This window comes from Aulonocara sp. 'chitande type north' Nkhata Bay, linkage group LG18 (genome assembly GCF_057382095.1).
Source record: "Aulonocara sp. 'chitande type north' Nkhata Bay isolate Kocher_YH1m ecotype deep benthic linkage group LG18, A_spYH_male_GT1.1, whole genome shotgun sequence".
Lineage (NCBI taxonomy): Eukaryota > Metazoa > Chordata > Actinopteri > Cichliformes > Cichlidae > Aulonocara > Aulonocara sp. 'chitande type north' Nkhata Bay.
This window is the reverse complement of record NC_141361.1, coordinates 4849090-4873211: the sequence shown is the minus strand read 5'-3', so window position 1 is coordinate 4873211 and position 24122 is coordinate 4849090. Positions and strand designations below refer to the sequence as shown.

Sequence of the window (24122 nt, the reverse complement as noted above, 5' to 3'; positions counted from 1 at the left end):
TTAAATCCCAACCTTCCACCACAGTATACAATATATCAATAAGAATAAATAAATACATAAATACATCTTCACATTTACATATTAATAAATATTTCACACTTTAATGTTACACCAAACCCAATATTATAAAAACCCAGAAACCCAAGCACAAAAAGATTCACCACACTCTCTTTACCAATGGTCTCTCCCGGAACCTTTAAATGGTGTCTGGACCCCCGGGGAAACATTTGCCCAAACACCTCGAAGAGGACACAGGCAAGAAAGGTGAGTAATCATTAACTTACAAACACTTATTTGCACCACTTTTATCCCTAGATTTCACACACACATTTGCCTTAGTTTTCCTTATTGGTAAACCTTAATCACAATCTCAATCACCATTCTTCTCTCCTGACAGACAACCACCACATTCCTTGACGAGGAGCAGCTGTGCAGGATCTGAAATAAGGCTACCAACTGATTTTAAAATTCCCAATAAATAGACAATAAATATTTAAACTGCTTGTGTGCAAATCCATGCTTAAAGTGCAATGCTCATAAAGTGCTTGATAAGGTGCTTTTAATAAAGTGAAAGGTGTGCTCTAAAGTGCTATACATATAATATAAATAAATGCAGTAAGGGAGTCCTCTTCCTTACAGTGTGCATGAGGGTGGGAATGCATGTTTAGGTCTGTGTGCGCCTATTCGTCTGTGTCTATATGTCAGCTCGGGTCTTACACTCCACCCCCTTGGAACATCTCAGGCCCTCCAAGGTATGGAGGCTTATTTCCCCTCACCACACTCCCTGCTGGTGGCTGATGCCCTCAGACATCGGTGCGTTCTTGGTGTCCAGGGCTGGACGCTCAGGTCTGTACCAGCTCACTCCCCGGTACGGCTGCTTGGTGGGGCCTGGTGCCCGTGGCTCGGTCGGGCCCCTTGCGGGGGCTCGATTCACTCTGGCACAGCTGACTGCCGGCAGAGCCCGCGTGTACGTCACTGCAGCCCCCTCTGGCTTCTGCTCTGTGGCTGTTGGGTGACCCCTCATCTGGGGTTCTCCTCAGCTCTTCCCAGGAAGGTGGCACGGTTGCCCCTCCGGTGGTCCTCTTTGGGCGCTCGCACTCTGGGGGCCTCTGGATGTCTGGGGCCTGGATCTCCTCCATGCCTGCTTCATGCCCTGGGGGACGGGGCTGTGGCTCCCCACACCTTCTAGCAGATCGTTACATGGAGAAGCCTTTTGAATAGACGAGCACTCATCCACACAGGTGTTCACACACACAAGCTACACCTTTCTTGGCTGCTACCTCAAACCACATTATGCGATGTCAATCTTGCGTGCTGCACAATCACATTCAGTATTTAATATTTACTGTTATTTACACTTAGCTAGATTATTGCAATGGTGTTGTGTTATTATGTTGCTCTCTTTTTTGCTTGTTTTCTCTTATTTTCTTCTCTCAACAGGTGACCTGGGAGATATTTTTTAAGTGCCCTTTCTCACTGTCCCTCTTCCCCTTTTCTTTCTTTCTTTCTTTCTTTCCCCCAGTCATGTCTGTCCAATCTGTAACAACTGAAAATAAATTAAAATAAATACAGTGGGGCAAAAAAGTATTTAGTCAGCCACCGATTGTGCAAGTTCCCCCACTTAAAATGATGACAGAGGTCAGTAATTTGCACCAGAGGTACACTTCAACTGTGAGAGACAGAATGTGAAAGAAAAAAAAAAAAAAACATGAATCCACATGGTAGGATTTGTAAAGAATTTATTCGTAAATCAGGGTGGAAAATAAGTATTTGGTCAACTCAATACTTTGTAACATAACCTTTGTTGGCAATAACAGAGGTCAAACGTTTACTATAGGTCTTTACCAGGTTTGCACACACAGTAGCTGGTATTTTGGCCCATTCCTCCATGCAGATCTTCTCGAGAGCAGTGATGTTTTGGGGCTGTCGCCGAGCAACACGGACTTTCAACTCCCGCCACAGATTTTCTATGGGGTTGAGGTCTGGAGACTGGCTAGGCCACTCCAGGACTTTCAAATGCTTCTTACGGAGCCACTCCTTTGTTGCCCGGGCGGTGTGTTTTGGATCATTGTCATGTTGGAAGACCCAGCCTCGTTTCATCTTCAAAGTTCTCACTGATGGAAGGAGGTTTTGGCTCAAAATCTCACGATACATGGCCCCATTCATTCTGTCCTTAACACGGATCAGTCGTCCTGTCCCCTTGGCAGAAAAACAGCCCCATAGCATGATGTTTCCACCCCCATGCTTCACAGTAGGTATGGTGTTCTTGGGATGCAACTCAGTATTCTTCTTCCTCCAAACACGACGAGTTGAGTTTATACCAAAAAGTTCTACTTTGGTTTCACCTGACCACATGACATTCTCCCAATCCTCTGCTGTATCATCCATGTGCTCTCTGGCAAACTTCAGACGGGCCTGGACATGCACTGGCTTCAGCAGCGGAACACGTCTGGCACTGCGGGATTTGATTCCCTGCCGTTGTAGTGTGTTACTGATGGTGACCTTTGTTACTTTGGTCCCAGCTCTCTGCAGGTCATTCACCAGGTCCCCCCGTCTGGTTCTGGGATCTTTGCTCACCGTTCTCATGATCATTTTGACCCCACGGGATGAGATCTTGCGTGGAGCCCCAGATCGAGGGAGATTATCAGTGGTCTTGTATGTCTTCCATTTTCTGATGATTGCTCCCACAGTTGATTTTTTCACACCAAGCTGCTTGCCTATTGTAGATTCACTCTTCCCAGTCTGGTGCAGGTCTACAATCCTGTTCCTGGTGTCCTTTGAGAGCTCTTTGGTCTTGGCCATGGCGGAGTTTGGAGTCTGACTGTTTGAGGCTGTGGACAGGTGTCTTTTATACAGATGATGAGTTCAAACAGGTGCCATTCATACAGGTAACGAGTGGGGGACAGAAAAGCTTCTTACAGAAGACGTTACAGGTCTGTGAGAGCCAGAGATTTTCCTTGTTTGAGGTGACCAAATACTTATTTTCCACCCTGATTTACGAATAAATTCTTTACAAATCCTACCATGTGAATTCATGGATTTTTTTTTCACATTCTGTCTCTCACAGTTGAAGTGTACCTCTGGTGCAAATTACTGACCTCTGTCATCATTTTAAGTGGGGGAACTTGCACAATCGGTGGCTGACTAAATACTTTTTTGCCCCACTGTATAAATGCTGCTGCCTGCCGAGCTGATAAAATGTACATTATTTTTTTTAAATGTAAGTTTCTTGAAATATTATTTTGAGGCTATATCTCCCACCCCTACATACAATAAACAATACAGAGTTTTTTAAGGAAGGAGGTCATCTGATCTGCTCTGATCTGGCTTCTCAGTGGACTGCTTCATCTGACAGTTCTCCCACTTTTAACTAGTGTGAATCCTCATGTGTCTTTGTAACTGTATCCTCTGAATGAAGCTTTTCCCACAGGTGCTACATGAATGAGGCTTCTCACCTGTGTGAATTCTCATGTGAGTTTTCAAGTTTATCATCTGACTGAATCCCCTCCCACAGGTGCCGCAGGAGTGCAGCTTCTCGCCTGTGTGGCTTCTCTGGTGTCTCTCCAGTGTTGGTTTCTGACTGAAGCTTTTCCCGCAGGTGCTACAAGAATAAGGCTTCTCACCTGTGTGAACTGTCATGTGCTTTTTGAACGTTGATTGGTCTCTAAATTCTTTTCCGCAGATGCCACAAGAATAAGGCTTCTCACCTGTGTGGATTCTCATGTGAGTTTTCAAGTTTATCATCAGGCTGAATCTTTTTCCGCAGGTGCTGCAAGAATGTGGCTTCTCACCTGTGTGAACCCTCATATGTCTCGTTAGTTTGGATCTGTACTCAAAGGTTTTTCCACAAATCTCACATTTCACAAACTTTTTACTTGTGTCAGTTTTACGCTGACTCTCTGACACAGGAAAGTTGTCTTGCTGATCTCTGCTCTCTGGTTCAGGAGAGCTGGAAGAAAGGAGATGTTCACTGTCCAGCTCTGGCTCACTTTCCTCATAAGTAGGAGCCACCATGAAGATAATAATGCCTTCAGTCTCCTGCTTCACTACAAGCTGATCTACGTCCTGACTGGTGCAAGGTTCCTCCTCTTCCTCTTTTATGTGTGGAAGCTCCGGATCCTCCTGGTCGAGGCTGAAGTTTCTCTCCTGGTCCCCAAAAACCAGTTCCTCCTCACATTCATGCTGTTGTGGGAAAGCTGAGGTGACAAATGGACAAAATTACTTGTCTTAGATAAATATAGAAGTATAACAAGAATGACTACTCGGCAGTGGTGTCTACAGCTGTCCATTTCCAACTCTACAACAGAGTTTAATCAAAATATCATCAGAAATATCATCATATCATTTACCCAGACCTGGAAACTGTTAAAATAAGATTTCATGCACTCACTTCTAACACGTTAGTAAATTTCTATGCACCAATCACAGTTTGTCCACCAATTACTGTTGGAAACATGTTTATGTAAATGATAAGACAAACATCAGACAGAAGGGGAAATTTAAAAGTAGGATTAAAATATGGGGATAAAAAGCAGCGAAGCTCTCAGAAAACCTCGACTAACAATCAGCTGAGTTTATTTAAACACTGGCCTTGAAGAACTCTGATGTGTTTCCAAAATATCTTTATTGAATGAATTAAAGTCATATTAATTTTTAGGTAAGACCATTACGGTTTTACATACCCCTGCTGTGTAAGTTCATTTCAGGTTTCCAGATGTTATCCAGCTGTCTGAGCTGCTCTTCTTCAGTCCAGATGAGGCCTTCATCCTCCTGTTTGAGTACAATCTTTTCTACGTCATCACTGATGCAGAGTTCCTCCTCTTCCTCTTTGATCTGTGGAGGATCTGGGCCCTCCTGGTCCAGACTGGAGTTCCTCTCCTGGTTGGAGACCTGCTGGTCATACAGGCCCTCCTCTTCCTCACACTTCATGTTAGGGGGAGATCTTGAGGAACAAAGGGTCACTGAGGAAAAAGGTTAATAATGTGATGACAGGAAAACACATCTGAGCAAATATAGTCCACTCTGAGCATGTCCTCATATGGGAGTGAAATTTAAACTGTACAAATGTGAAAAATGAAAGTGTAAGTTACTCTCGAGCTCTGATACTCTTATTAGGAAAGTTCAGAGTACAAATCATTCAGGTAGCTGCTGCCAGCTTCACGCTGCAAGTAAATGTTTGTCATTGTTGTAGATTAAACTGAAAATCTCACAGTGCCATAGCAGATAAGTACCAGTCAGGTTTCACAGCCAGTCATTGCACAGAATCAACCCAACTAAAGTCATCAGTGATCTGAAGATTATTAGGGACTCAGAGTTTCAGTCTTAGTTCTATTTGATCTCATTGCTGCCTTTGATACTGTTGATCATGACATTTTAAATCAAAGGTTTCATCATTTAGTTGGTTTAACTGGACAGTTCTCAATTGGCTCTCGACCTTTGACCCAGTTAAACCTCTCAGGTCATCAGGTTCAGATCTGTTAACTGTTCCCAAAATCAGATGTAAGTGTGCTAAGAGTGTGTTCAGTTACTGTGCTCCTGTTCTTTGGAGCATGCAGCCATAGTTTGCCTGCTGTGGCTGCATTCAAAACTAACAACTATGTTTCCATGCTTTGTGAATAACACTGACATCTGTGAGATTTGAGCTGATTTAGTTCGAGTTAAGACTGTTTATTAGAACATTACAAAGTTATTTTAAAAACTTCATCATTTTCTTGAACCCAAATATAATTCAGTTGAAAAATATACATTTTAAAATGAGGTGAGGATGGTGGGGGAGGCACGATGGTCTTGTAGGGTTAGACCCTGATTAAGGGGTATTTTTGAAAGTAAAGCCCATCTCTCAAAGTCCCTGCCGGCCTGCCTCCACCCCTGGAAGCCTGTGGGTGCAGACGGACGTGAGGAGCACCACAGGCGGCAGAGGACTGTCTGTAGCCCCGGAGTGAGGGTCAGAGAGCCGAAGCAGACAGCGAACTGTGGCACAGTGCAGAAAACAGAAGCTTTCCCTCCCTGCCTCCTTTATCTTAATCTTCTAAATAAATCTTCTATAAAGGCACTTTCTCTCGGTCTCAAGGTTTGTTTAATGCTAAAAGTTCACCGTAAAAAAGAGACGCACTTGTGTGATTAGCCGCTCCCTGATTTCAGTATGTTAGCCTACAAGCTGAGCTCTGATCAGGTCCTACATGAGTTGTATTCTTGTGTTAGTCCACTGAGACCATCGCAGTTTTACCTGTTATGCGTAACTTTATCTCGGGTTTCCGGCTGATATCCAGCAGTCTCTGCTGAAGGTTGATCTCATACTGGACGATCAGACGTTCTGTTAACCTCAGAGCAGATTTCTTCTGCAGCAGTCAGCCGGTCTCTCCACTATTGCTTCTAAACGAACAATAAAAAAAATGTAATTATAGAAAAACACTTCTGAGAAGATAAAGTTTTAGTTAAAGTCTGTAATGAGGGCATGTTGCTCACATTTGCAGGTGAAATTAAAAGTGTGTAAAAATGAAGTTATTTGTGCACTCTGATGCAAATGAGAACTTGAGTTCTGACATTTTTCAGCAACATTAAGAGTAAAAAAATCCTTTAAAACAAAAAAGAACTCACTTATTACTGACTGACTGATGATCTATTTTGGAGTTGATCTCGAAACTGATCTACATCTTGATATTTTTCAAAATAATCTTCACTATTGGGGGTGGCTGTAGCTCAGGCGGTAGAGCAGATCATCTACTGATCGGTTCGATTCCCGGCTTCACCTAGTCTGCATTTCAAATATCCTTGGGCAAGATACTAACTCCAAGTTGCCTCAAGTTGCTCTTTGATCTGTGGAATGTGTGTCTGAATGTTGGTAGAAAGCACTAAGAAAAATGTGCTTGTGCGAATGGGAGTGAGTGGGTGAATGCACAAGTTTTGTAAAGCGCTTTGAGTGCTCAAGATTGAGTAGAAAAGCGCTATATAAGAACCAGTCCATTTAAAACTCCCTGTCATGTTTTCACGAATACACATTAAATAGATCTGACTGATACAAACTGTAGGTTTAATATTAATGTTAACACTTCAGAAAAGCGATTACAGTTTTACCGCTGGTCTGTAAATCTTTCTCAGGTTTCCAGATGTTATGCAGCTGTCTGAGCCGCTCTTCCCCGCTCCAGACGACGATGCCTTCATCCTCGTGTTTCACTACAAGCTGTTCTCCCTCTTGACTGATGCAGAGTTCCTCCTGTTCCTCTTTGATCTGTGGGGGATCTGTGTCCTCCTGGTCCAGATTGAAGTTCCTCTCCTGCTTCCAGACCTGCTGGCCAGCCAGATCTTCCTCCTCCTTACACTTCATGTTGATGTGGGACTTGAGGAACAAAGTAAAAAGAAAAAGATTAGACAGGTAAAGGTGCAGCCTCAGTCAGCAGGGCTGTACACTGTGAGCATGTTGCTCACATATGTGAGAGAGGTTTGTACAAATGTTTCAGAAGCACCATGTGACTCCCTCTCTTTGTTGGAAAGTCTTATTAATTCACTTTATAACTATTACTTTGAAGATAAATTTCTACCATCACAAAAATATTATGACCTCTTTAAAAACAAACAACGGCAACTACATGACTTAAATTCCATGTTTAGATGAAGGTAATGGTCAATGCCTTTTGACAGGGGAAAAACCTCCACACAGAAGAATCTTACTTGGCTGAATCATAAATTATTCACCATGATTAAAACTGCAGATGAGCAATAATCTGCATTTTATTTTAGCCAAAGAGGAATGTTTCTGTTTGTCTGTGATCTGACTTTTTCTGCTGGGTCCAAATTTCATTTTATCCTGTGTAAGTTTGTTTCTCTTCCTGTTAACTAGCAAAGTCAAAATCACCTTGATTCATTTAACTTTAATTCAATTATAAATGTAATCATTTTATTGAACAATTAATTTCATTTCAATGAAAAACAATTACTTAAAAGAAAGAGATTAAGTTGGAGAGAGACATGTGGCCATCTTTTAGTGAGTTAGACCCTGATTAAGGGGTATTTTTAAAAGTAAAGCCCATCTCTCAAAGTCCCTGCCGGCCTGCCTCCACCTCGGGAAGTCTGTGGGTGCAGACGGAGGTGAGGAGCACCACAGGCGGCAGAGAACTGTCTGTAGCCCCGGAGTGAGGGTCAGAGAGCCGAAGCAGACAGCGAACTGTGGCACAGTGCAGAAAACAGAAGCTTTCCCTCCCTGTTTGGTTTTGATGTGTCTCATGAAAGTCTATTGTTAAAAGTTTACCTTTAAAAAAAACGGACGCACTTGTTTGATTAGCTGCTCTCTGATTTTAGCCTGTTAGCTTACAGACTGAGCTCAGATCGTTCCTGTGTTAGTTCATTGAGAACATCACAGTTTTACATACCTGCTGCGTGACTTCATCTCGGGTCTCCGGCTGATATACAGCAGTCTGAGCCAGTGGCGGATCTCATCATCCTGGACGACTGTTTTTAATGTTTTTAACCACGGAGATTTCTTCTGCATCATCAGTCTCTCATTGTTAAACTCTCCCAGAAACTGAAGACTTGTGTCAAGCCAGCCTCCAATTCGAGACTTGCAGTCAAGCCAGCCTCCAGTTTGTTTTACGTTCCCTGTGTATTCAAAGTATTACGGGAATGGATGTGGAAACCGGATTTCAAAATAAAAGCCAACTTCGAGTGAATTAACAGATATGTTAAGAACATAATAACATATAATTTAGGATTTTTTTTTTTTTTTTTTTTTTTTTTTTTTTTACAAACTCTAATGTTACATCTACATGACACAGCCTTGTACCCTAATTGTGCCCTGTCACTATCAAGGCCATCTTATTTTGGATTTCAAAGTAAAAGCCCTGTGAATCTTCATTTTTGAACTACTCTTTCAATGACTTAATAATGCTCTTAAAAGCAAAAGTCGTATTTCCAAATACTATTTGAACTTTATATCAACACTTTCCAACCACAGTCTTTTTACAGTGATACCATATCAATATCAAGTCAGTCTGATTTTGCCTTTCATAGTAATGGCCCTTTGAAATTGTCCATAATTGACTTAATCTTCTAACGATTCAAAATGCTCTAAAATGAAAAATTCTTGTTTCCACAGGGTAATTCCACCTTAGATCAACAGTATACAGTCCCACAGTGATACCATATCAATATCAAGTCATTCTGATTATGCCTTCCAAAATAAAAGCCTTTTTAAATTGTCCATAATTGACCTAACTTTCAGTGATTTCAAAATGTTTTAAAATGGAAATTTCCTGTTTCCACAGGGTAATTCCACTCCAGATCAACAGTATACAACCTCACGATGTTACCATATCAATATCAAGACATTCTGATATTGCTTTAAAAAATAAAAGCATTTTCAAACTGCCCATATCTGAGTTGCTCCTGGAACAATTTCAAAATGCTCTAAAATGGCACATTCCTGTTTCCACAGGGTAATTCCACTTTAGATCAACAGTATACAGCCCCACAGTGATACCATATCAATATCAAGTCATTCTGATTTTGCCTTCCAAAGTAAAAGCCTTTTCAAATTGTCCACAATTGACCTAACTTTCAGTGATTTCAAAATGCTCTAAAAGTGAAATTTCCTGTTTCCACAGGGTAATTCCACTTTAGATCAACAGTATACAACCTCACGATGTTACCATGTCAATTTCAAGTCAGTCTGATTTTGCTTTCAAAAATAAAAGCATTTTCAAAATGCCCATATATGACTTACTCTTGGAGCGAATTCAAAATGCTCTAAGATGGAAAATTGCTGTTTCCACAGCATAATTCCACTTTAGATCAATAGTATCCAACCCCACAGTGATACCATATCAATATCAAGTCAGTCTGATGTTGCCTTCCAAAATAAAAGACTTTTCAAATTGCCGATATACGACCTACTCTTTTAAAGAATTCAGAACGCTCTAAAAATGAAACTTGCTCTTTCCACAGGATGAATCCATGTTAGATCAAAAGTGTACATCCACACCATGGTACTACTTCAATTTCAAGTCATTCTGATTTTGCCTTCCAAAATAATGGCCTGTTGAAAATGCCAATAACTTACCTAACTTTCAGTGATTTCGGAATGCTCTAAAAAGGAAATTTTCTGTTTCCACAGAATAATTTCACTTTAAATCAACAGTATACAACCCCACAGAGATACGATGTTAAGATCAAGTCACTCTGATTTTGCCTTCCAAAATAAAAGTATTTTCAAATTGCCCGTAGACGACCTACTCGTTTAACAATTTCAAAATGCTCTTAAATTGAAAGATGCTGTTTCCACAGGATAATTCCACTTTAGATCAACAGTATCCAACCCGACAGTAAAACCATGTAAATTTCATGTTGGTCTGATTTCGCCTTTCAAATTAATGGCCCGTCGAATTTGTCCATATGTGATATACTCTTTCAATTATTTCAGAATGTTTTAAAAATGAAAATTGCTGTTTCAACACATATTGGGTTTTCATTTTGAAAAGCAAAATCAGACTCAATTGATTATGACAGAATTGAATCATAAAGATGATGTAAAAGGAAGCTGAAATTGCCACTAGGTTGTAATTGATAGTACGTTTATATTTTAAGTCTGTGGAAAGATGTCATTCTAAATAAAGAAATTACAAAACAGCTTGCAAACCAACCATGACATCTTTCCACAGACTTAAAATAATTGCTCTGTAATTAATTGTTTTCTTTATAAATGTACAAATGAGAATAAAATCTGTGTGATAAAGGAAGGTCTGTAGACTTCTCTGTTAAGATCAGTGAAGAGAAACAACAACATACAAATACCTAAGAAAAATATTCAGTAAACATTTAGAAGATAGAGAAGTTTATGTTGTCATGTGGAGAAATTTTTCAAATAAAAATATCCATAAGCATTGATAGTCTCCATGGCTGAACAGACACAGGAAAGAGCTCCACCTATAAAACGTAAAAACATCAAGACAACATGTTGAAGATGTCGAGGTACTGCCCATAATGTTTGACTGACATCTGATTTATGTGCAGCACATAAATACCACAATAATGATGGAGAGAAACTAAAAGGGAACTAAAATACAGATTTAAACTTACAACAATATGAAAGACTTCAGTCTATTTCACTTTAATCAACTCAGCAGTGTCTCCATAATCATAGTAAAGACTCAGTCCAGCATAGAGCGGCTGAGTGAATGTGGTCTGGACTCTGTGGAGGAGAGTCATGGTTTCAGAGACGCTGTAGAAGGACAAAATACCTGCTCTGTGATCCAGGTACACTCCTACTCTGGAGGAACGAGGACCTGAGACACGAGTTTCAATGTTGTTGTACCAAAATATATATCTGTTGTTGTAACAATCTAATGACCAAGATTTGTCATTATATCCAAAAACACATTCATCTCCTTTTCTGCTGATATTCTTGTATGCGACTGCTACATCAACTCCTCCCCCTCTCCACTCCACCTCCCAGTAACAACGTCCAGTCAGACTCTCTCTACTCAGGACCTGCCACCTGTTAGTGAATCTGTCTGGATGATCAGAATAAGACTGTTGTTGATTCATAAATGTTGCTTTTCTGTTCCCCTCTGATAATAACAGCCATGTGTTTGCTGTGTTTGGATCCAGTGTGATTTCACATGAATATTTTAAGAATCCAGCTCTGGTCTTTGGCTCTGGTTGTGACAGTGAAACATCCACTTCAGTGACTGTCAGTGAGATGTTTGTCCATTCCTCTCTCAGAATGTCCTGTAGTTTATCTCTGACCTCTGACACAGCTGCTGTCACATCCTCAAAGTAGCTCAGAGGACGGATATTGATGCTGGATGAGTCTGTAGACTCACTGAGTGCTGACAGTGAGGGGTAGTTGTGTAGAAACTGGATGTGATCCTCTGTGTGTGAGAGCTGCTTCAGCTCAGCATCTTTCCTCTTCAGCTCAGTGATCTCCTGCTCCAGCTTCTCCTGAAGCTCTTTGACTCGACTCACTTCAGTTTCCTGCTGGGATCTGATCTGCTGCTTCACATCAGAGCTTCTTTTCTGGATGAGATGGATCAGCTCAGTGAAGATCTTCTCACTGTGCTCCACTGTTTGATCAGCAGACTGATTGATGGCCTCCACCTCCTGTTGAAGCAGCTTCACATCTTTCTCTCTGTCCTGGATTCTCTGCTGGATGTTTTGTCGACTCACCTCCAGCTCTCTCTGCCTCTCAGTCCTTTCTGCTGCAGCTGAGACTGTGTCGTGGCCTTTATGTTCATCCACAGAGCAGAGATAACAGATACTCTGCTGATCAGTACGGCAGAACATCTTCATCACCTCATCATGACGAGAGCAGATCTTCTCCTGGAGCTTCTTGGAGGGCTCCACCAGCTTGTGTTTCTTTAACTGAGCTGCTACATAATGAGGCTGAAGGTGTTTCTCACAGTAAGAGACCAAACACACAAAACAGGACTTGAAGGCTTTCATTTTTCTTCCAGTGCAGACATCACAGGCCACATCTTCAGGTCCAGCATAGCAGTGATCAGCAGGAGCAGCTTGGAGTCCAGTCTTCTTCAGCTCCTCCACTAAAACTGCTAACATGGTGTTTTTCACCAGGACAGGCCTCGCTGTGAAAGTCTGTCTGCACTGAGGGCAGCTGTAGATTTTCTTCTTTTCCTCTTCATCCCAGAAGCTTTCAATACACTTCATGCAGTAGCTGTGTCCACAGGGAAGAGTCACCGGATTCTTCAGTAGATCCAAACAGATCGAACAAGAGAAGGTTTCTCGGTCCAGCTGAACTCCTTTCTGCGCCATTTCTCCTCTCAGTGTCAGTGACTGTGTAAGTTTCACTTCCTTATTATAGAAACTGGTCTGACCTCTGATCTGAACAACATGTGTTGCTGCTGTGAATGGGGCCTGCCAGCTCTAACACACGTTGGTTACACCCATCTTCATAATGTAGATCTAAAGGGGAGGGAACACAGAACGATATGGACAGACAGCAGGTGCTGAGCTAGAGAGCAGGAAGAAGAGGAAGGGTTTTCATGCTGTGATTCATTCCAGAAAGCAGGAAGAGGCTCTGTGTTTAATTGTTTTTTGTTCAAACCTTTAACTAAATAATATAAATGTCAATAACTGGATGCCTCTCTATTCTTTTTGTTAATCTGCTAAATGAATAGTTTGTTTCTTTTAACAATTCAAATAGCAGAAATGAACAGCTGACAGCTTGTCAGACTCAGACTGTAAACCATAGAGACAGTTTATATATACATTTAGTCAGGGCAGTGCAGAGATGTTTAAAGGGGCGGGTGCTCACAGTTAAAAAGGGCACATAGAAGCAGGCTGAAGAACAACAACCCACATTCATCAAGAATCTAATATGGAATCACATCACACTACATCACTGTCATCAGGTGGGCACAATGCAAAGCAAATGTAGCCCATTTTTTACCTGATGGGGTACAATGTTGCTGTTTGGGGGGTTGCTTCTGCTCTTGCTGCTGATAGTGCTGGAGGGCAGGGCTGTGTTGATCTGAGACTGTAGAGATTAAACAGTCCACAGGAGAGAGGGTAGCTGATTAAACAAGTGTTATGAGATAATAATAAAACGCAAAGATTGGTCACGGCGCTTGGAACCATAAGGCAACAAAACTGGGAAATAAACTAAGCTCTGCCTGTGAATCACTCTTTGCCTCTCTTCTTCCTTCCATCTCCTCATCTCATCTATCACATTCCACTTGCTGTCCATCTGAGAACGAGGCACAGTTTGCTATTGAATCCATCTATTATTTAATTATACATTTTAACAACTCTTGCACCTAATCCCCTTAGGCAGAGCAATGAAATGCACAGCTTTGGAGAACCGATCGATGATGGTCAGAATAACTGTTACCTGAGGATGGTGGGAGACCAGTGATGAAGTCCAGTGCGATATGAGACCAGGGGCATCTAGGAACGGGCGAAGGAGGCCAGCAGGAGGTGAAACCTAAACTGGAAAAAACTAACACAACACAGAACTGAAACCTAAAATGGAGATGCAGGGAGACGACACAGAATGATGCAGGAAAAAACACAGATGAACCGGCGAGGAGCACACGAGGACACATAGTATAAATACACACAGGGGGAGACATGGAATGGCAAAGACACAGCTGATCCTAATTGACTACACGAGACAGGGGGAAATGTGAACAGAACACACTAACATAAGACATGGACCTTCACAATAAAACAGGAAATGCACAGAGACACGGTACAGACACTAAATAGAGGGGAACACAGAAACCAAACTCTAAGAACTAACTAAGGCTACATTCACACTGCAGGCGAAAGCGCATTAAATCCGATTTTTTTGACCCTATGCGACCCTATATCCGATCATGCTATGACAGTGTGAACGGCACAAATCCAATATTTTCAAATCTGATCTGGGTCACTTTCACATGTGGTACTGAATACTGAATCTGAATATGCAAATTAGGGGAAATTTACATCAAATTAAATGAGTAATGGCTGATTTGATGACCAAAATCAATGATGGTACTTAGAAACACATGACATTACACATTACATTTTCATGCAGTTAGAAGTTTGAACCTGCAGCTTTATTAAATGAACACCTGGTATCCAACAAGAGTTTAGTTTAAACTTTAGGAACAAAAAAGTAAGAATCAACAGAATTAAACAAAGAACCAACAGCACAGGAAAGTTTAATCTTCATGAAAAACACATGCAGTGACTTCAACGTCCATAATAACACAATGTGTTTGGGCTTATGTGTGTCAGTTTCCAGCTTTAATCTTATGTAACAAGACCTCTTTATAGGTCAATAGAGGAATGAAGTCATTGTTGAACTACAGCTTGTGTGTGTGTCACCTCCACAACCTACAACAATAAAATATGATCTTTGAGTAGTGATATGGGAGTAAAATATACCATACTGATGTGAATAGGAGGTCATCTTTTCCCTCGGCTGTTAGGGTACCTGGGTCGTTGACCCAGTGTTTTGTGTTTGGTTTTTTGAGTCTTGTTTAATCATTATTCTGTTCTCTGTGTATCTTATGTTTCCTAGTTATCAGAATCAGAATACTTTATTAATCCTTCAGGATTAATAAAGTATTCTGATTTACTTTATTAAATCAGAATTCAAGGGCTTACGCTCTTGAATTTATTCAGTATTTGTTGTTTAGGTTGTCTTGGTTAGTATTTGGTCCCGTTCATGTCTTTGTCTCGTGTCTTCTCTCGTCCCTTGCTCTCTGTCCTTTTTGCTCTGCTGCAAACAGAAGCAGAGAAAACTGGAGCTTCTGGTCTTGGCCAGATCTCTTTTGAAAAAGACATTTTAAAGTCAATGAGACTTTTTACCAGATAAATAAATAAAGAATATAAAAGTCTTCTACTTTATGATGGAAATGTTCTTTCTGGCTCAAAATGACATCATTTATCTGAATCTGTAGAAGAAGAAACAATCTTGGAAAGTCACTTTACTCTGTGTCTCACTGGATGTTCAAAGTTTTTAACAAAAGAGAAAAAGAGAAGCATTCTTTGATTTTAGTCTGTTAGCCCACAAGCTGAGTTTTTATCAGAGTCCTGCATGAGTCAGTGTTATTTCACTGAGACTGTCATGATCCAAGCTGCCAGGAACACACAGGCACAAATGTAATCTTCAAAAAAAAAAGGGTTTTATTATACCCCAAAAAGGACAAAATGATTACAAAAATTCAAAATAACAAAAAATAAAGTTTGTAAGAACCAAGTGGGCCCATAAAAGAGGTTACCTTAACAGACTGCTACTCAAAAATCACTTAACAAAAACATAACTCAAACTGACCTGCCCAAATGAGAAACAGCTCCAGTTATATAGCAAATGAATAAACCATTATATAAACCAAAGGTGAAAACTAAAGGGATAACAGATAACCATCATTCAAGAAGAACCCCATTCCCCCTGCATGATCACAATAGATGGTCCAGTCCACTTTATTGGCTTCTGCATTTAAACCAGCTCCACCCTCAGCCTCCTCTTTCAGCCAAACCAGGAAGGACTGGAGCGGAGGTCAGGTAACTGAGAAAGAGCAGAAATATAATCAATATAACATACCTATATAAAATAACAAACAATGCAAAGCAAAGTCTATGCTAGTGATGGGCAGATGAAGCTTCGTGAAGCACTGAAGCTTTTCATCCAATTGGTTCACCCCAGCGCAAAGCTTCTTGAAGCTTCATTTGCTCTAGTAGGACACCTACTGGACGTAAAAATAATAGCTGGCATGAATTTGAAGAGTGTGGCCTTTTGCACACAGCCTGTAAATGTCAACAACAAAAGGAGTGTGTAAAACATGTATATTGTAGTGATGGCAGTATACTGTGTATATTTATACTGGCAGTATGGAAAATGATTATTTGGAAATGCTTAAAATGCAAATGATCATTTACTGTGAGGTGAGGTGTGGTTGGGGTGTGGACAGTGGTTGTGCTTTTGTAACGTTGAGGTATGGACAGCTACACAGTCCTGCCTGTTCACATTTTATTCTGTAAAAACTAAATTTTCACTGCTTTTATGACCTTTTTAGTGGGGAGAACATAGCTAGGATTTAATGATTTAACAAATCTTTTGAATCCTTTGTCCTCCACAATGCTAACTGGCTGGGAGTCCTCAATCACCATGCTAACCAGGTCTTCATCTATTGGAGATTGTTCTCCTGAGGAAAGACAATAAAGACAAAGCACAAATATAAATATCACACATGTAACTTATAACAGTTGTATAATATTGTTATATCATTTAGTAACATTACTGCATGCTATATTATCATGGCATTTGATGGCTCACCTGGTCTTGCTCCACAATCGGTGTTCCCCTTATTCTCATGCAAAGCTCTGTAGTGCCTAAGCATGGATGAGGTGTTGTTGTTATATCCCAGCTCCCTGGCACATAGCAAACACTTCACCTTGTACAAAAGTCAAGACAGCTTAACATAAATTGTATTGCAGCATCAGTATCATGAAAATACATCTTCTGTAGAAATTTACATACCTTGTTGGAAGGAATAAAATCACAATGTTCCCACACAGGGGAGGACATCCTCCTCTTCTTAGCTGGCTCCATTCTCTCCTGACTTTCTCTCCTCACTCTCATAAACCTCCAAACTGTCTCCAAACTCTCACTAACCGCAACTCTCCATCAAACACCTACATTTTGAATGAAGTCTGAGGGGTTTATATCGCTGTCATATCTCGCGGCAAAGTTCGAACCACTTCATGAACCAGTCACGTGGTACAGCCGGGCAGCGAGGCTTCGGACGTCATCATTTTCAGCTCCTCCCATAAATGAAGCAAGCCTCGATACGCGCATCGCGGAAACGCCCCCTCAATTACCCGACACACGCTCCGAAGCCTCGATACAGAACGTCACATCACTACAGGTAACCTCAAAACGTCAAATTAGTTAACTTATGATCACAGAAACTTTAAAGCATAACGTAAACATAAGACAAAAGACCAAATGAATATTACTAAGTGTCTCAGTTGTGTGGTTGCATGCACCCATCACAGTGACCATCACAGTTTTACACACCTGTTCTGTATGACTTTGTCTCAGGTTTGCGGTGATATCCAGCACTCTGAGCTGATGGCAGATCTGGTCAGTCCACAGTAGCTTCAACCACTAAATTATCTCTAACACATCACCAAACCAAAGTCTTCCTGCTAAGAGTACATCAAAGGTGAAAAGCGAGCCTAGAATGTCATCATTTCTGCTCTCCTCTTTCTTCTTCTTCTACTTCTGGACCGCACACATCTGTCGCTGCCCTACTCAGGTCGATCTAATGAAAATCAGCCAGAAATAATAATCAGAAATCCAAATGTAGAATTTATAGTTCCCCATTGATGCAATTTGGTTATTAAATTTAAGAAGCAGTCTGTAATGCTCACCCCAGCATAGTTGAAGCAGATCATCAAAGCATGCTGAACACTTTCTACCATTCCACATGTGCATTTTCTATCCAGGTACTCAACAGCACCAAAGCATAATTATGAATCCATGGCTTTGATCTGGTGAAAATCACCCTACCCCTACTGTTCATCTTTACACACAACAGATGGTGTTTCTGTATCTTATGACTGAATGAAAAGTAATGACAACCGTTATTTTCAATCTTCCATTGCTTCTACCTGTTGTTTCTCTGTATTATTGTCGGATCTTTACCTTTGAATAAAGTGCCTTCAATATAAACTGCCTCGAGGTAACTTGTTGTAATTTGGTGTTTTATTAAGAAAATTGAACTATTGTGGCAGAAAAGTTGGATGCAAACCAAGACTAAAAGTCCTCAGGCAGGAGTCATAGCTGGGCTTTAGCATCTGGGTCACCCACTTTACCCAGGGAGCTAAACCAGCATCTCCAACAGGTGATTTGTTTGTCTGGCAGTTTCAGGCTGGGAAAGCTTGTTAAACTTTAACAAAATATTATTTGGCACCAACGTGAATGATTTGGGTCATGTTTATCACGTCTGAGTCAGGGAGCAAAGGTCACCTCCTTTATGCAGGATTTCACCTTATGCCAACAGGGGAAAAAAATCACGAGTTCTTAAACAGGCTGTAGGTCATGTTACTACACACATTTCAATATGTAAGCATTTCATCATGTTTTAGAGTCTCAGAGTTATTTCAGCCTCATCTTCACATATTTTCACAAATATTCACATTATCTCCGAGATCCAGTTGTGAAATTTTTCCCCTCAGTGTAACCGATTGCAACACAACAAATGACTGACCAGTGATTAGTGTTTTACAGTGATTACGACAGAAAGCCTGTTTCTGCCACTGCTGCCAAGCATTTGCTCTTTTCAGCTTGTTCAATTGTGGAGGTTTTTACATTCTTTACCTTACAATATAAAGCACCTTGAGGCAACTGTTGTTTTTTGGCACTATATAAATATAAATGAATTGAACTGGTAGCAACTTTATGAATGAGAAAATGAAAACAAGTGTCAGTCAGCTGGTTCATGTCCAGCAGGTGGGGAGGAATCAGTGAGTCTGTTACTCCAGTTACTTACTGAGAGGTAAAGTTAAAGAAAACGAGTTTCCTTCATCTCACTAAACCTGCCCACTAAACATGACCCTGAATGAACCCATATGTAAAGGACTGTAGGTTTTAAGCAGGCTCACGTAATGGCAACACAATAGATGAGGAAAGTGGGGGAACTCTGACGACATCTAGTGGACATCTTGAAGATGACGGGTCTGAACAGAGAGCAATGCAGGTCTGTGGAGAAGATTGCAGCACACTGTGAAATATGAACTATGAATAATATCTACATCTGTAATGATGTAATCAAAATAGGCTCCATGTAGTTTAAGTTCTGTTACTGTACTTATGAAGCAAACTGCACACACAGAGTTGGCAAACATTGAGTTTACTTGCATTTAGGCAAAATGATATAAACACTTATCATGAGCCAATATAGCACATTTAACTGCTTTTATTTAGCAGGGATTACACAATACACAAAATAAGTCACAAACATTTTTAATCAAATCTTGCAACATGTTGCTAAGAAGAACCAGGACAACCAGGTCAAAGCCATACTGAAGTATAACCTTCATTAACATAAATCACAAAGAAAACATATTTAAATAAAAATTGTATACTTGTCTTGAACTTTTTTAAATCTTTAGTCCTGTGTATCAAAACTTATTTATTGGCTGATAAAAAGGAATCACATCATGGTTGTTACAAGGAACAAGTGATGAAAAACTCATTTTCATGTTTGTTTTCTTCTATACTGAAGAAGAAATACAAGTTTCTGTGGTAAATATTAAAAGAGCATCCATGTTCAATAAATATTTGTGTCACCTTTAAAGACCAATAAAAAAAATATCAAACTTAGAGAAACATAAAGTCAGGGCTGGAACAAACAACATAGAGTGCCCTTCACTGCTGTGGACAGGAAATGTACCGTGACTTGGAGCATGAGGTCATTTTCTACCTCGGGTGCTGCAGTGATTTGGTTTGTCACTCAGGTGGATCCTTAGATGAAAATTCAGTCCTGATTTCCAACTGAATCTTTCCCCACAGGAGCTACAAATATATGGTTTCTCACCTGTGTGGATCCTTCTGTGACTTTTCATAGTCGACAAGTCTCTAAACTCTTTCCTACAGACGTTGCAAGAATACGCTTTCTCACCGGTGTGGATTCTCAAATGAGTTTCTAGTCCTGATTTCTTACCAAATCTTTTCCCACATGTGCTACAGAAATACGGCTTCTCGCCTGTGTGGATTCTCACGTGACTTTCAAATCCGGATTTCTTATTAAATCTTTTCCCACAGGTGATGCAAAAATATGGCTTCTCGCCTGTGTGGATCCTTACGTGAGTTTCCAATCCTGATTTCCAAATGAATCTTTTCCCACAGGTGCTACAAGAATGTGGCTTCTCACTTGTGTGAACTCTCATGTGTCTCGTCAGGTTGGATTTACACTGAAAAGTTTTTCCACAAGTGTCACAGCTTACAGATTTTTTACTTGTATCAGTTTCACTCCGAGACTTATCTGTTCGGTTTTTGTGACGTCTCCTTTTCTTCAGCTCCGCATTTCTAGTTGATCCCGAGTCCACATGCTGGTTTTCTTCCTGTTCCTCAAGCTCTGGTTCAGGAAAGTTAAGAGCAAGGAGCTGGTCATCGTTTGGTTCTGATTCACTGAGGTCACTTTCCTCAAAACTAGAAGTCACCATAAAACTATTGATCTCCTGCTTCAGTACAATCTCCTCCAGCTCCTGACTGGTGCAGAGTTCCTCCTGTTCCTCTTTAATCTGTGGAGGATCTGGGTCCTCCTGGTCCAGACTTGAGTTCCTCTCCTGCTGATTGGCGACAAACTCCTCCTCCTTACAGGCAGTTTGCTGGTGGAGGTCTAAACGAACAATAAAAAAAATGTAATTATAGAAAAACACTTCTGAGAAGATAAAGTTTTAGTTAAAGTCTGTAATGAGGGCATGTTGCTCACATTTGCAGGTGAAATTAAAAGTGTGTAAAAATGAAGTTATTTGTGCACTCTGATGCAAATGAGAACTTGAGTTCTGACATTTTTCAGCAACATTAAGAGTAAAAAAAACCTTTCAAACAAAAAAGAACTCACTTATTACTGACTGACTGATGATCTATTTTGGAGTTGATCTCGAAACTGATCTACATCTTGATATTTTTCAAAATAATCTTCACTATTGGGGGTGGCTGTAGCTCAGGCGGTAGAGCAGATCATCTACTGATCGGTTCGATTCCCGGCTTCACCTAGTCTGCATTTCAAATATCCTTGGGCAAGATACTAACTCCAAGTTGCCTCAAGTTGCTCTTTGATCTGTGGAATGTGTGTCTGAATGTTGGTAGAAAGCACTAAGAAAAATGTGCTTGTGCGAATGGGAGTGAGTGGGTGAATGCACAAGTTTTGTAAAGCGCTTTGAGTGCTCAAGATTGAGTAGAAAAGCGCTATATAAGAACCAGTCCATTTAAAACTCCCTGTCATGTTTTCACGAATACACATTAAATAGATCTGACTGATACAAACTGTAGGTTTAATATTAATGTTAACACTTCAGAAAAGCGATTACAGTTTTACCGCTGGTCTGTAAACCTTTCTCAGGTTTCCAGATGTTACGCAGCTGTCTGAGCCGCTCTTCCCCGCTCCAGACGACGATGCCTTCATCCTCGTGTTTCACTACAAGCTGTTCTCCCTCTTGACTGATGCAGAGTTCCTCCTGTTCCTCTTTGATCTGTGGGGGATCTGTGTCCTCCTGGTCCAGATTGAAGTTCCTCTCCTGCTTCCAGACCTGCTGGCCAGCCAGATCTTCCTCCTCCTTACACTTCATGTTGATGTGGGACTTGAGGAACAAAGTAAAAAGAAAAAGATTAGACAGGTAAAGGTGCAGCCTCAGTCAGCAGGGCTGTACACTGTGAGCATGTTGCTCACATATGTGAGAGAGGTTTGTACAAATGTTTCAGAAGCACCATGTGACTCCCTCTCTTTGTTGGAAAGTCTTATTAATTCACTTTATAACTATTACTTTGAAGATAAATTTCTACCATCACAAAAATATTATGACCTCTTTAAAAACAAACAACGGCAACTACATGACTTAAATTCCATGTTTAGATGAAGGTAATGGTCAATGCCTTTTGACAGGGGAAAAACCTCCACACAGAAGAATCTTACTTGGCTGAATCATAAATTATTCACCATGATTAAAACTGCAGATGAGCAATAATCTGCATTTTATTTTAGCCAAAGAGGAATGTTTCTGTTTGTCTGTGATCTGACTTTTTCTGCTGGGTCCAAATTTCATTTTATCCTGTGTAAGTTTGTTTCTCTTCCTGTTAACTAGCAAAGTCAAAATCACCTTGATTCATTTAACTTTAATTCAATTATAAATGTAATCATTTTATTGAACAATTAATTTCATTTCAATGAAAAACAATTACTTAAAAGAAAGAGATTAAGTTGGAGAGAGACATGTGGCCATCTTTTAGTGAGTTAGACCCTGATTAAGGGCTATTTTTAAAAGTAAAGCCCATCTCTCAAAGTCCCTGCCGGCCTGCCTCCACCTCGGGAAGTCTGTGGGTGCAGACGGAGGTGAGGAGCACCACAGGCGGCAGAGAACTGTCTGTAGCCCCGGAGTGAGGCGTCGTGAACCGAAGCAGACAGCGAACTGTGGCACAGTGCAGAAAACCGAAGCTTTCCCTCCCTGTTTGGTTTTGATGTGTCTCATGAAAGTCTATTGTTAAAAGTTGACCTTTAAAAAAAACGGACGCACTTGTTTGATTAGCTGCTCTCTGATTTTAGCCTGTTAGCTTACAGACTGAGCTCAGATCGTTCCTGTGTTAGTTCATTGAGAACATCACAGTTTTACATACCTGCTGCGTGACTTCATCTCGGGTCTCCGGCTGATATACAGCAGTCTGAGCCAGTGGCGGATCTCATCATCCTGGACGACTGTTTTTAATGTTTTTAACCACGGAGATTTCTTCTGCATCATCAGTCTCTCATTGTTAAACTCTCCCAGAAACTGAAGACAGTTGTGCCATTTCCGCGCTTCTTCTTCTTCTATTGAGTAGACGGCAGACTACACATGTCCAAGGGTAATACTGTCCTCCTCAGGCCATTGGCATCAAGTCAAAGCCTTAAAGTCTGGTACTTTGCGCATGGTCATTTTTTACGAACAGCAGAATCACAAGACAAAGCGTGCCAATGTTTATACTTTTCACTGTGACTGCCAAATAGATGAAAAAGTAGATGTTAAAAAACAACTTATAGTTTTGTCATTGGGCTGGTAGAAAGCTATGAGTTTCTGTCCCTTTGTCTGACCTTAGAGACTTATTTTAAAAGGAAACATTACAATCCTTTAAAGCAAGTATTTTCACCTCTGTTCCCCCCTCTGTACTTAGCTTTTTTGTTGTCATGTCAGTAATTGTCCAGTTGATGGCTCCCTTGGATCACAAGCCTGTCTCATGAGTCCAAGTGAATATATTCTTAATAAACAGCTTTGAAGAATTTGTGACCAACTTTGTTTAATTCGGAACATCATCATCATGAGTCAAACTCACTCTTGGATCTACAAAATATTTAACAAAAACAAACATCACTGAATCATAAGGTATTTGCTCCAACTCTTAGTCCAGAAACACATGAGTGAACTAGATCAGCTGCTCCTCCAGTTCAGCTGTGGATTTATATCATTATTTATATTTGTAAAGTGGATATGCAGTTTTTCAGTACTAATATAAGCATTTTATATCATTGCTTTATTGACAGATGTTTGGTGTTCAAGGTCAGGCATCAGTTTGAAAAAAACAAACAAACACACTGAGTTGAACTTGAACTTCCTACTGACAAAAACTAAAATTGGTGCAAAAATAACCAGAAACATATAAGAAGCATCCTGGAGGTGCTGCAGACAAGATAGGACCAATAACATGTCAACAGGAAATCCTTTTTACTAATTTGTTTATTTCTTTTTAGATTTTTACTCTCCATTTTAAGCCATGATGTTTGCTGATACTGTGTTCCTACTGTTTGTTCTCATTAATAGTTCTGTTTTTAACATTCTGTGCTGAAGCTGGAGGAAATGTTTCTACAGTGTCAGATGATACAGCTCCAAACTAAATAAGTGACTAACTAACGATGCTTTAATACACT

The 24122-nt window shown here is 40.5% G+C and overlaps 2 protein-coding genes across 2 annotated transcripts; both read right to left on the bottom strand.

Moving 5' to 3' along the window:
* Positions 1 to 3144: 3144 nt before the first annotated feature.
* LOC147307735 (uncharacterized) lies at positions 3145 to 21798 on the bottom strand. Its single transcript, XM_086273166.1, has 3 exons — positions 21549 to 21798; positions 19934 to 20846; positions 3145 to 3850 (listed from the first exon to the last, which is right to left on the bottom strand). Exons 1-3 carry the CDS (start codon positions 21796 to 21798, stop codon positions 3367 to 3369), a joined length of 1647 nt encoding a protein of 548 aa, XP_086129292.1. The 3' UTR covers positions 3145 to 3366.
* LOC147307736 (tripartite motif-containing protein 16-like) lies at positions 11089 to 12797 on the bottom strand. The gene has a single exon (XM_086272968.1). The coding sequence runs from the start codon at positions 12757 to 12759 to the stop codon at positions 11089 to 11091; it is 1671 nt and encodes a 556-aa protein (XP_086129094.1). The 5' UTR covers positions 12760 to 12797.
* Positions 21799 to 24122: the final 2324 nt, after the last annotated feature.

Excerpts from the sequence above, each read along its gene's own strand:
- LOC147307735 (XM_086273166.1), bottom strand. The coding sequence starts at position 21,798 with ATGAAGTGTAAGGAGGAGGAAGATCTGGCTGGCCAGCAGGTCTGGAAG. Across the intron at positions 20,847-21,548 it reads GAAAGGTTTACAGACCAGCG|ACCTCCACCAGCAAACTGCC; the intron begins GTAAAACTGTAA and ends TTGTTCGTTTAG. Across the intron at positions 3,851-19,933 it reads AAACCAAATCACTGCAGCAC|TTGTGGAAAAACCTTTGAGT; the intron begins CCGAGGTAGAAA and ends GAAATGTGAGAT.
- LOC147307736 (XM_086272968.1), bottom strand. The coding sequence starts at position 12,759 with ATGGCGCAGAAAGGAGTTCAGCTGGACCGAGAAACCTTCTCTTGTTCG.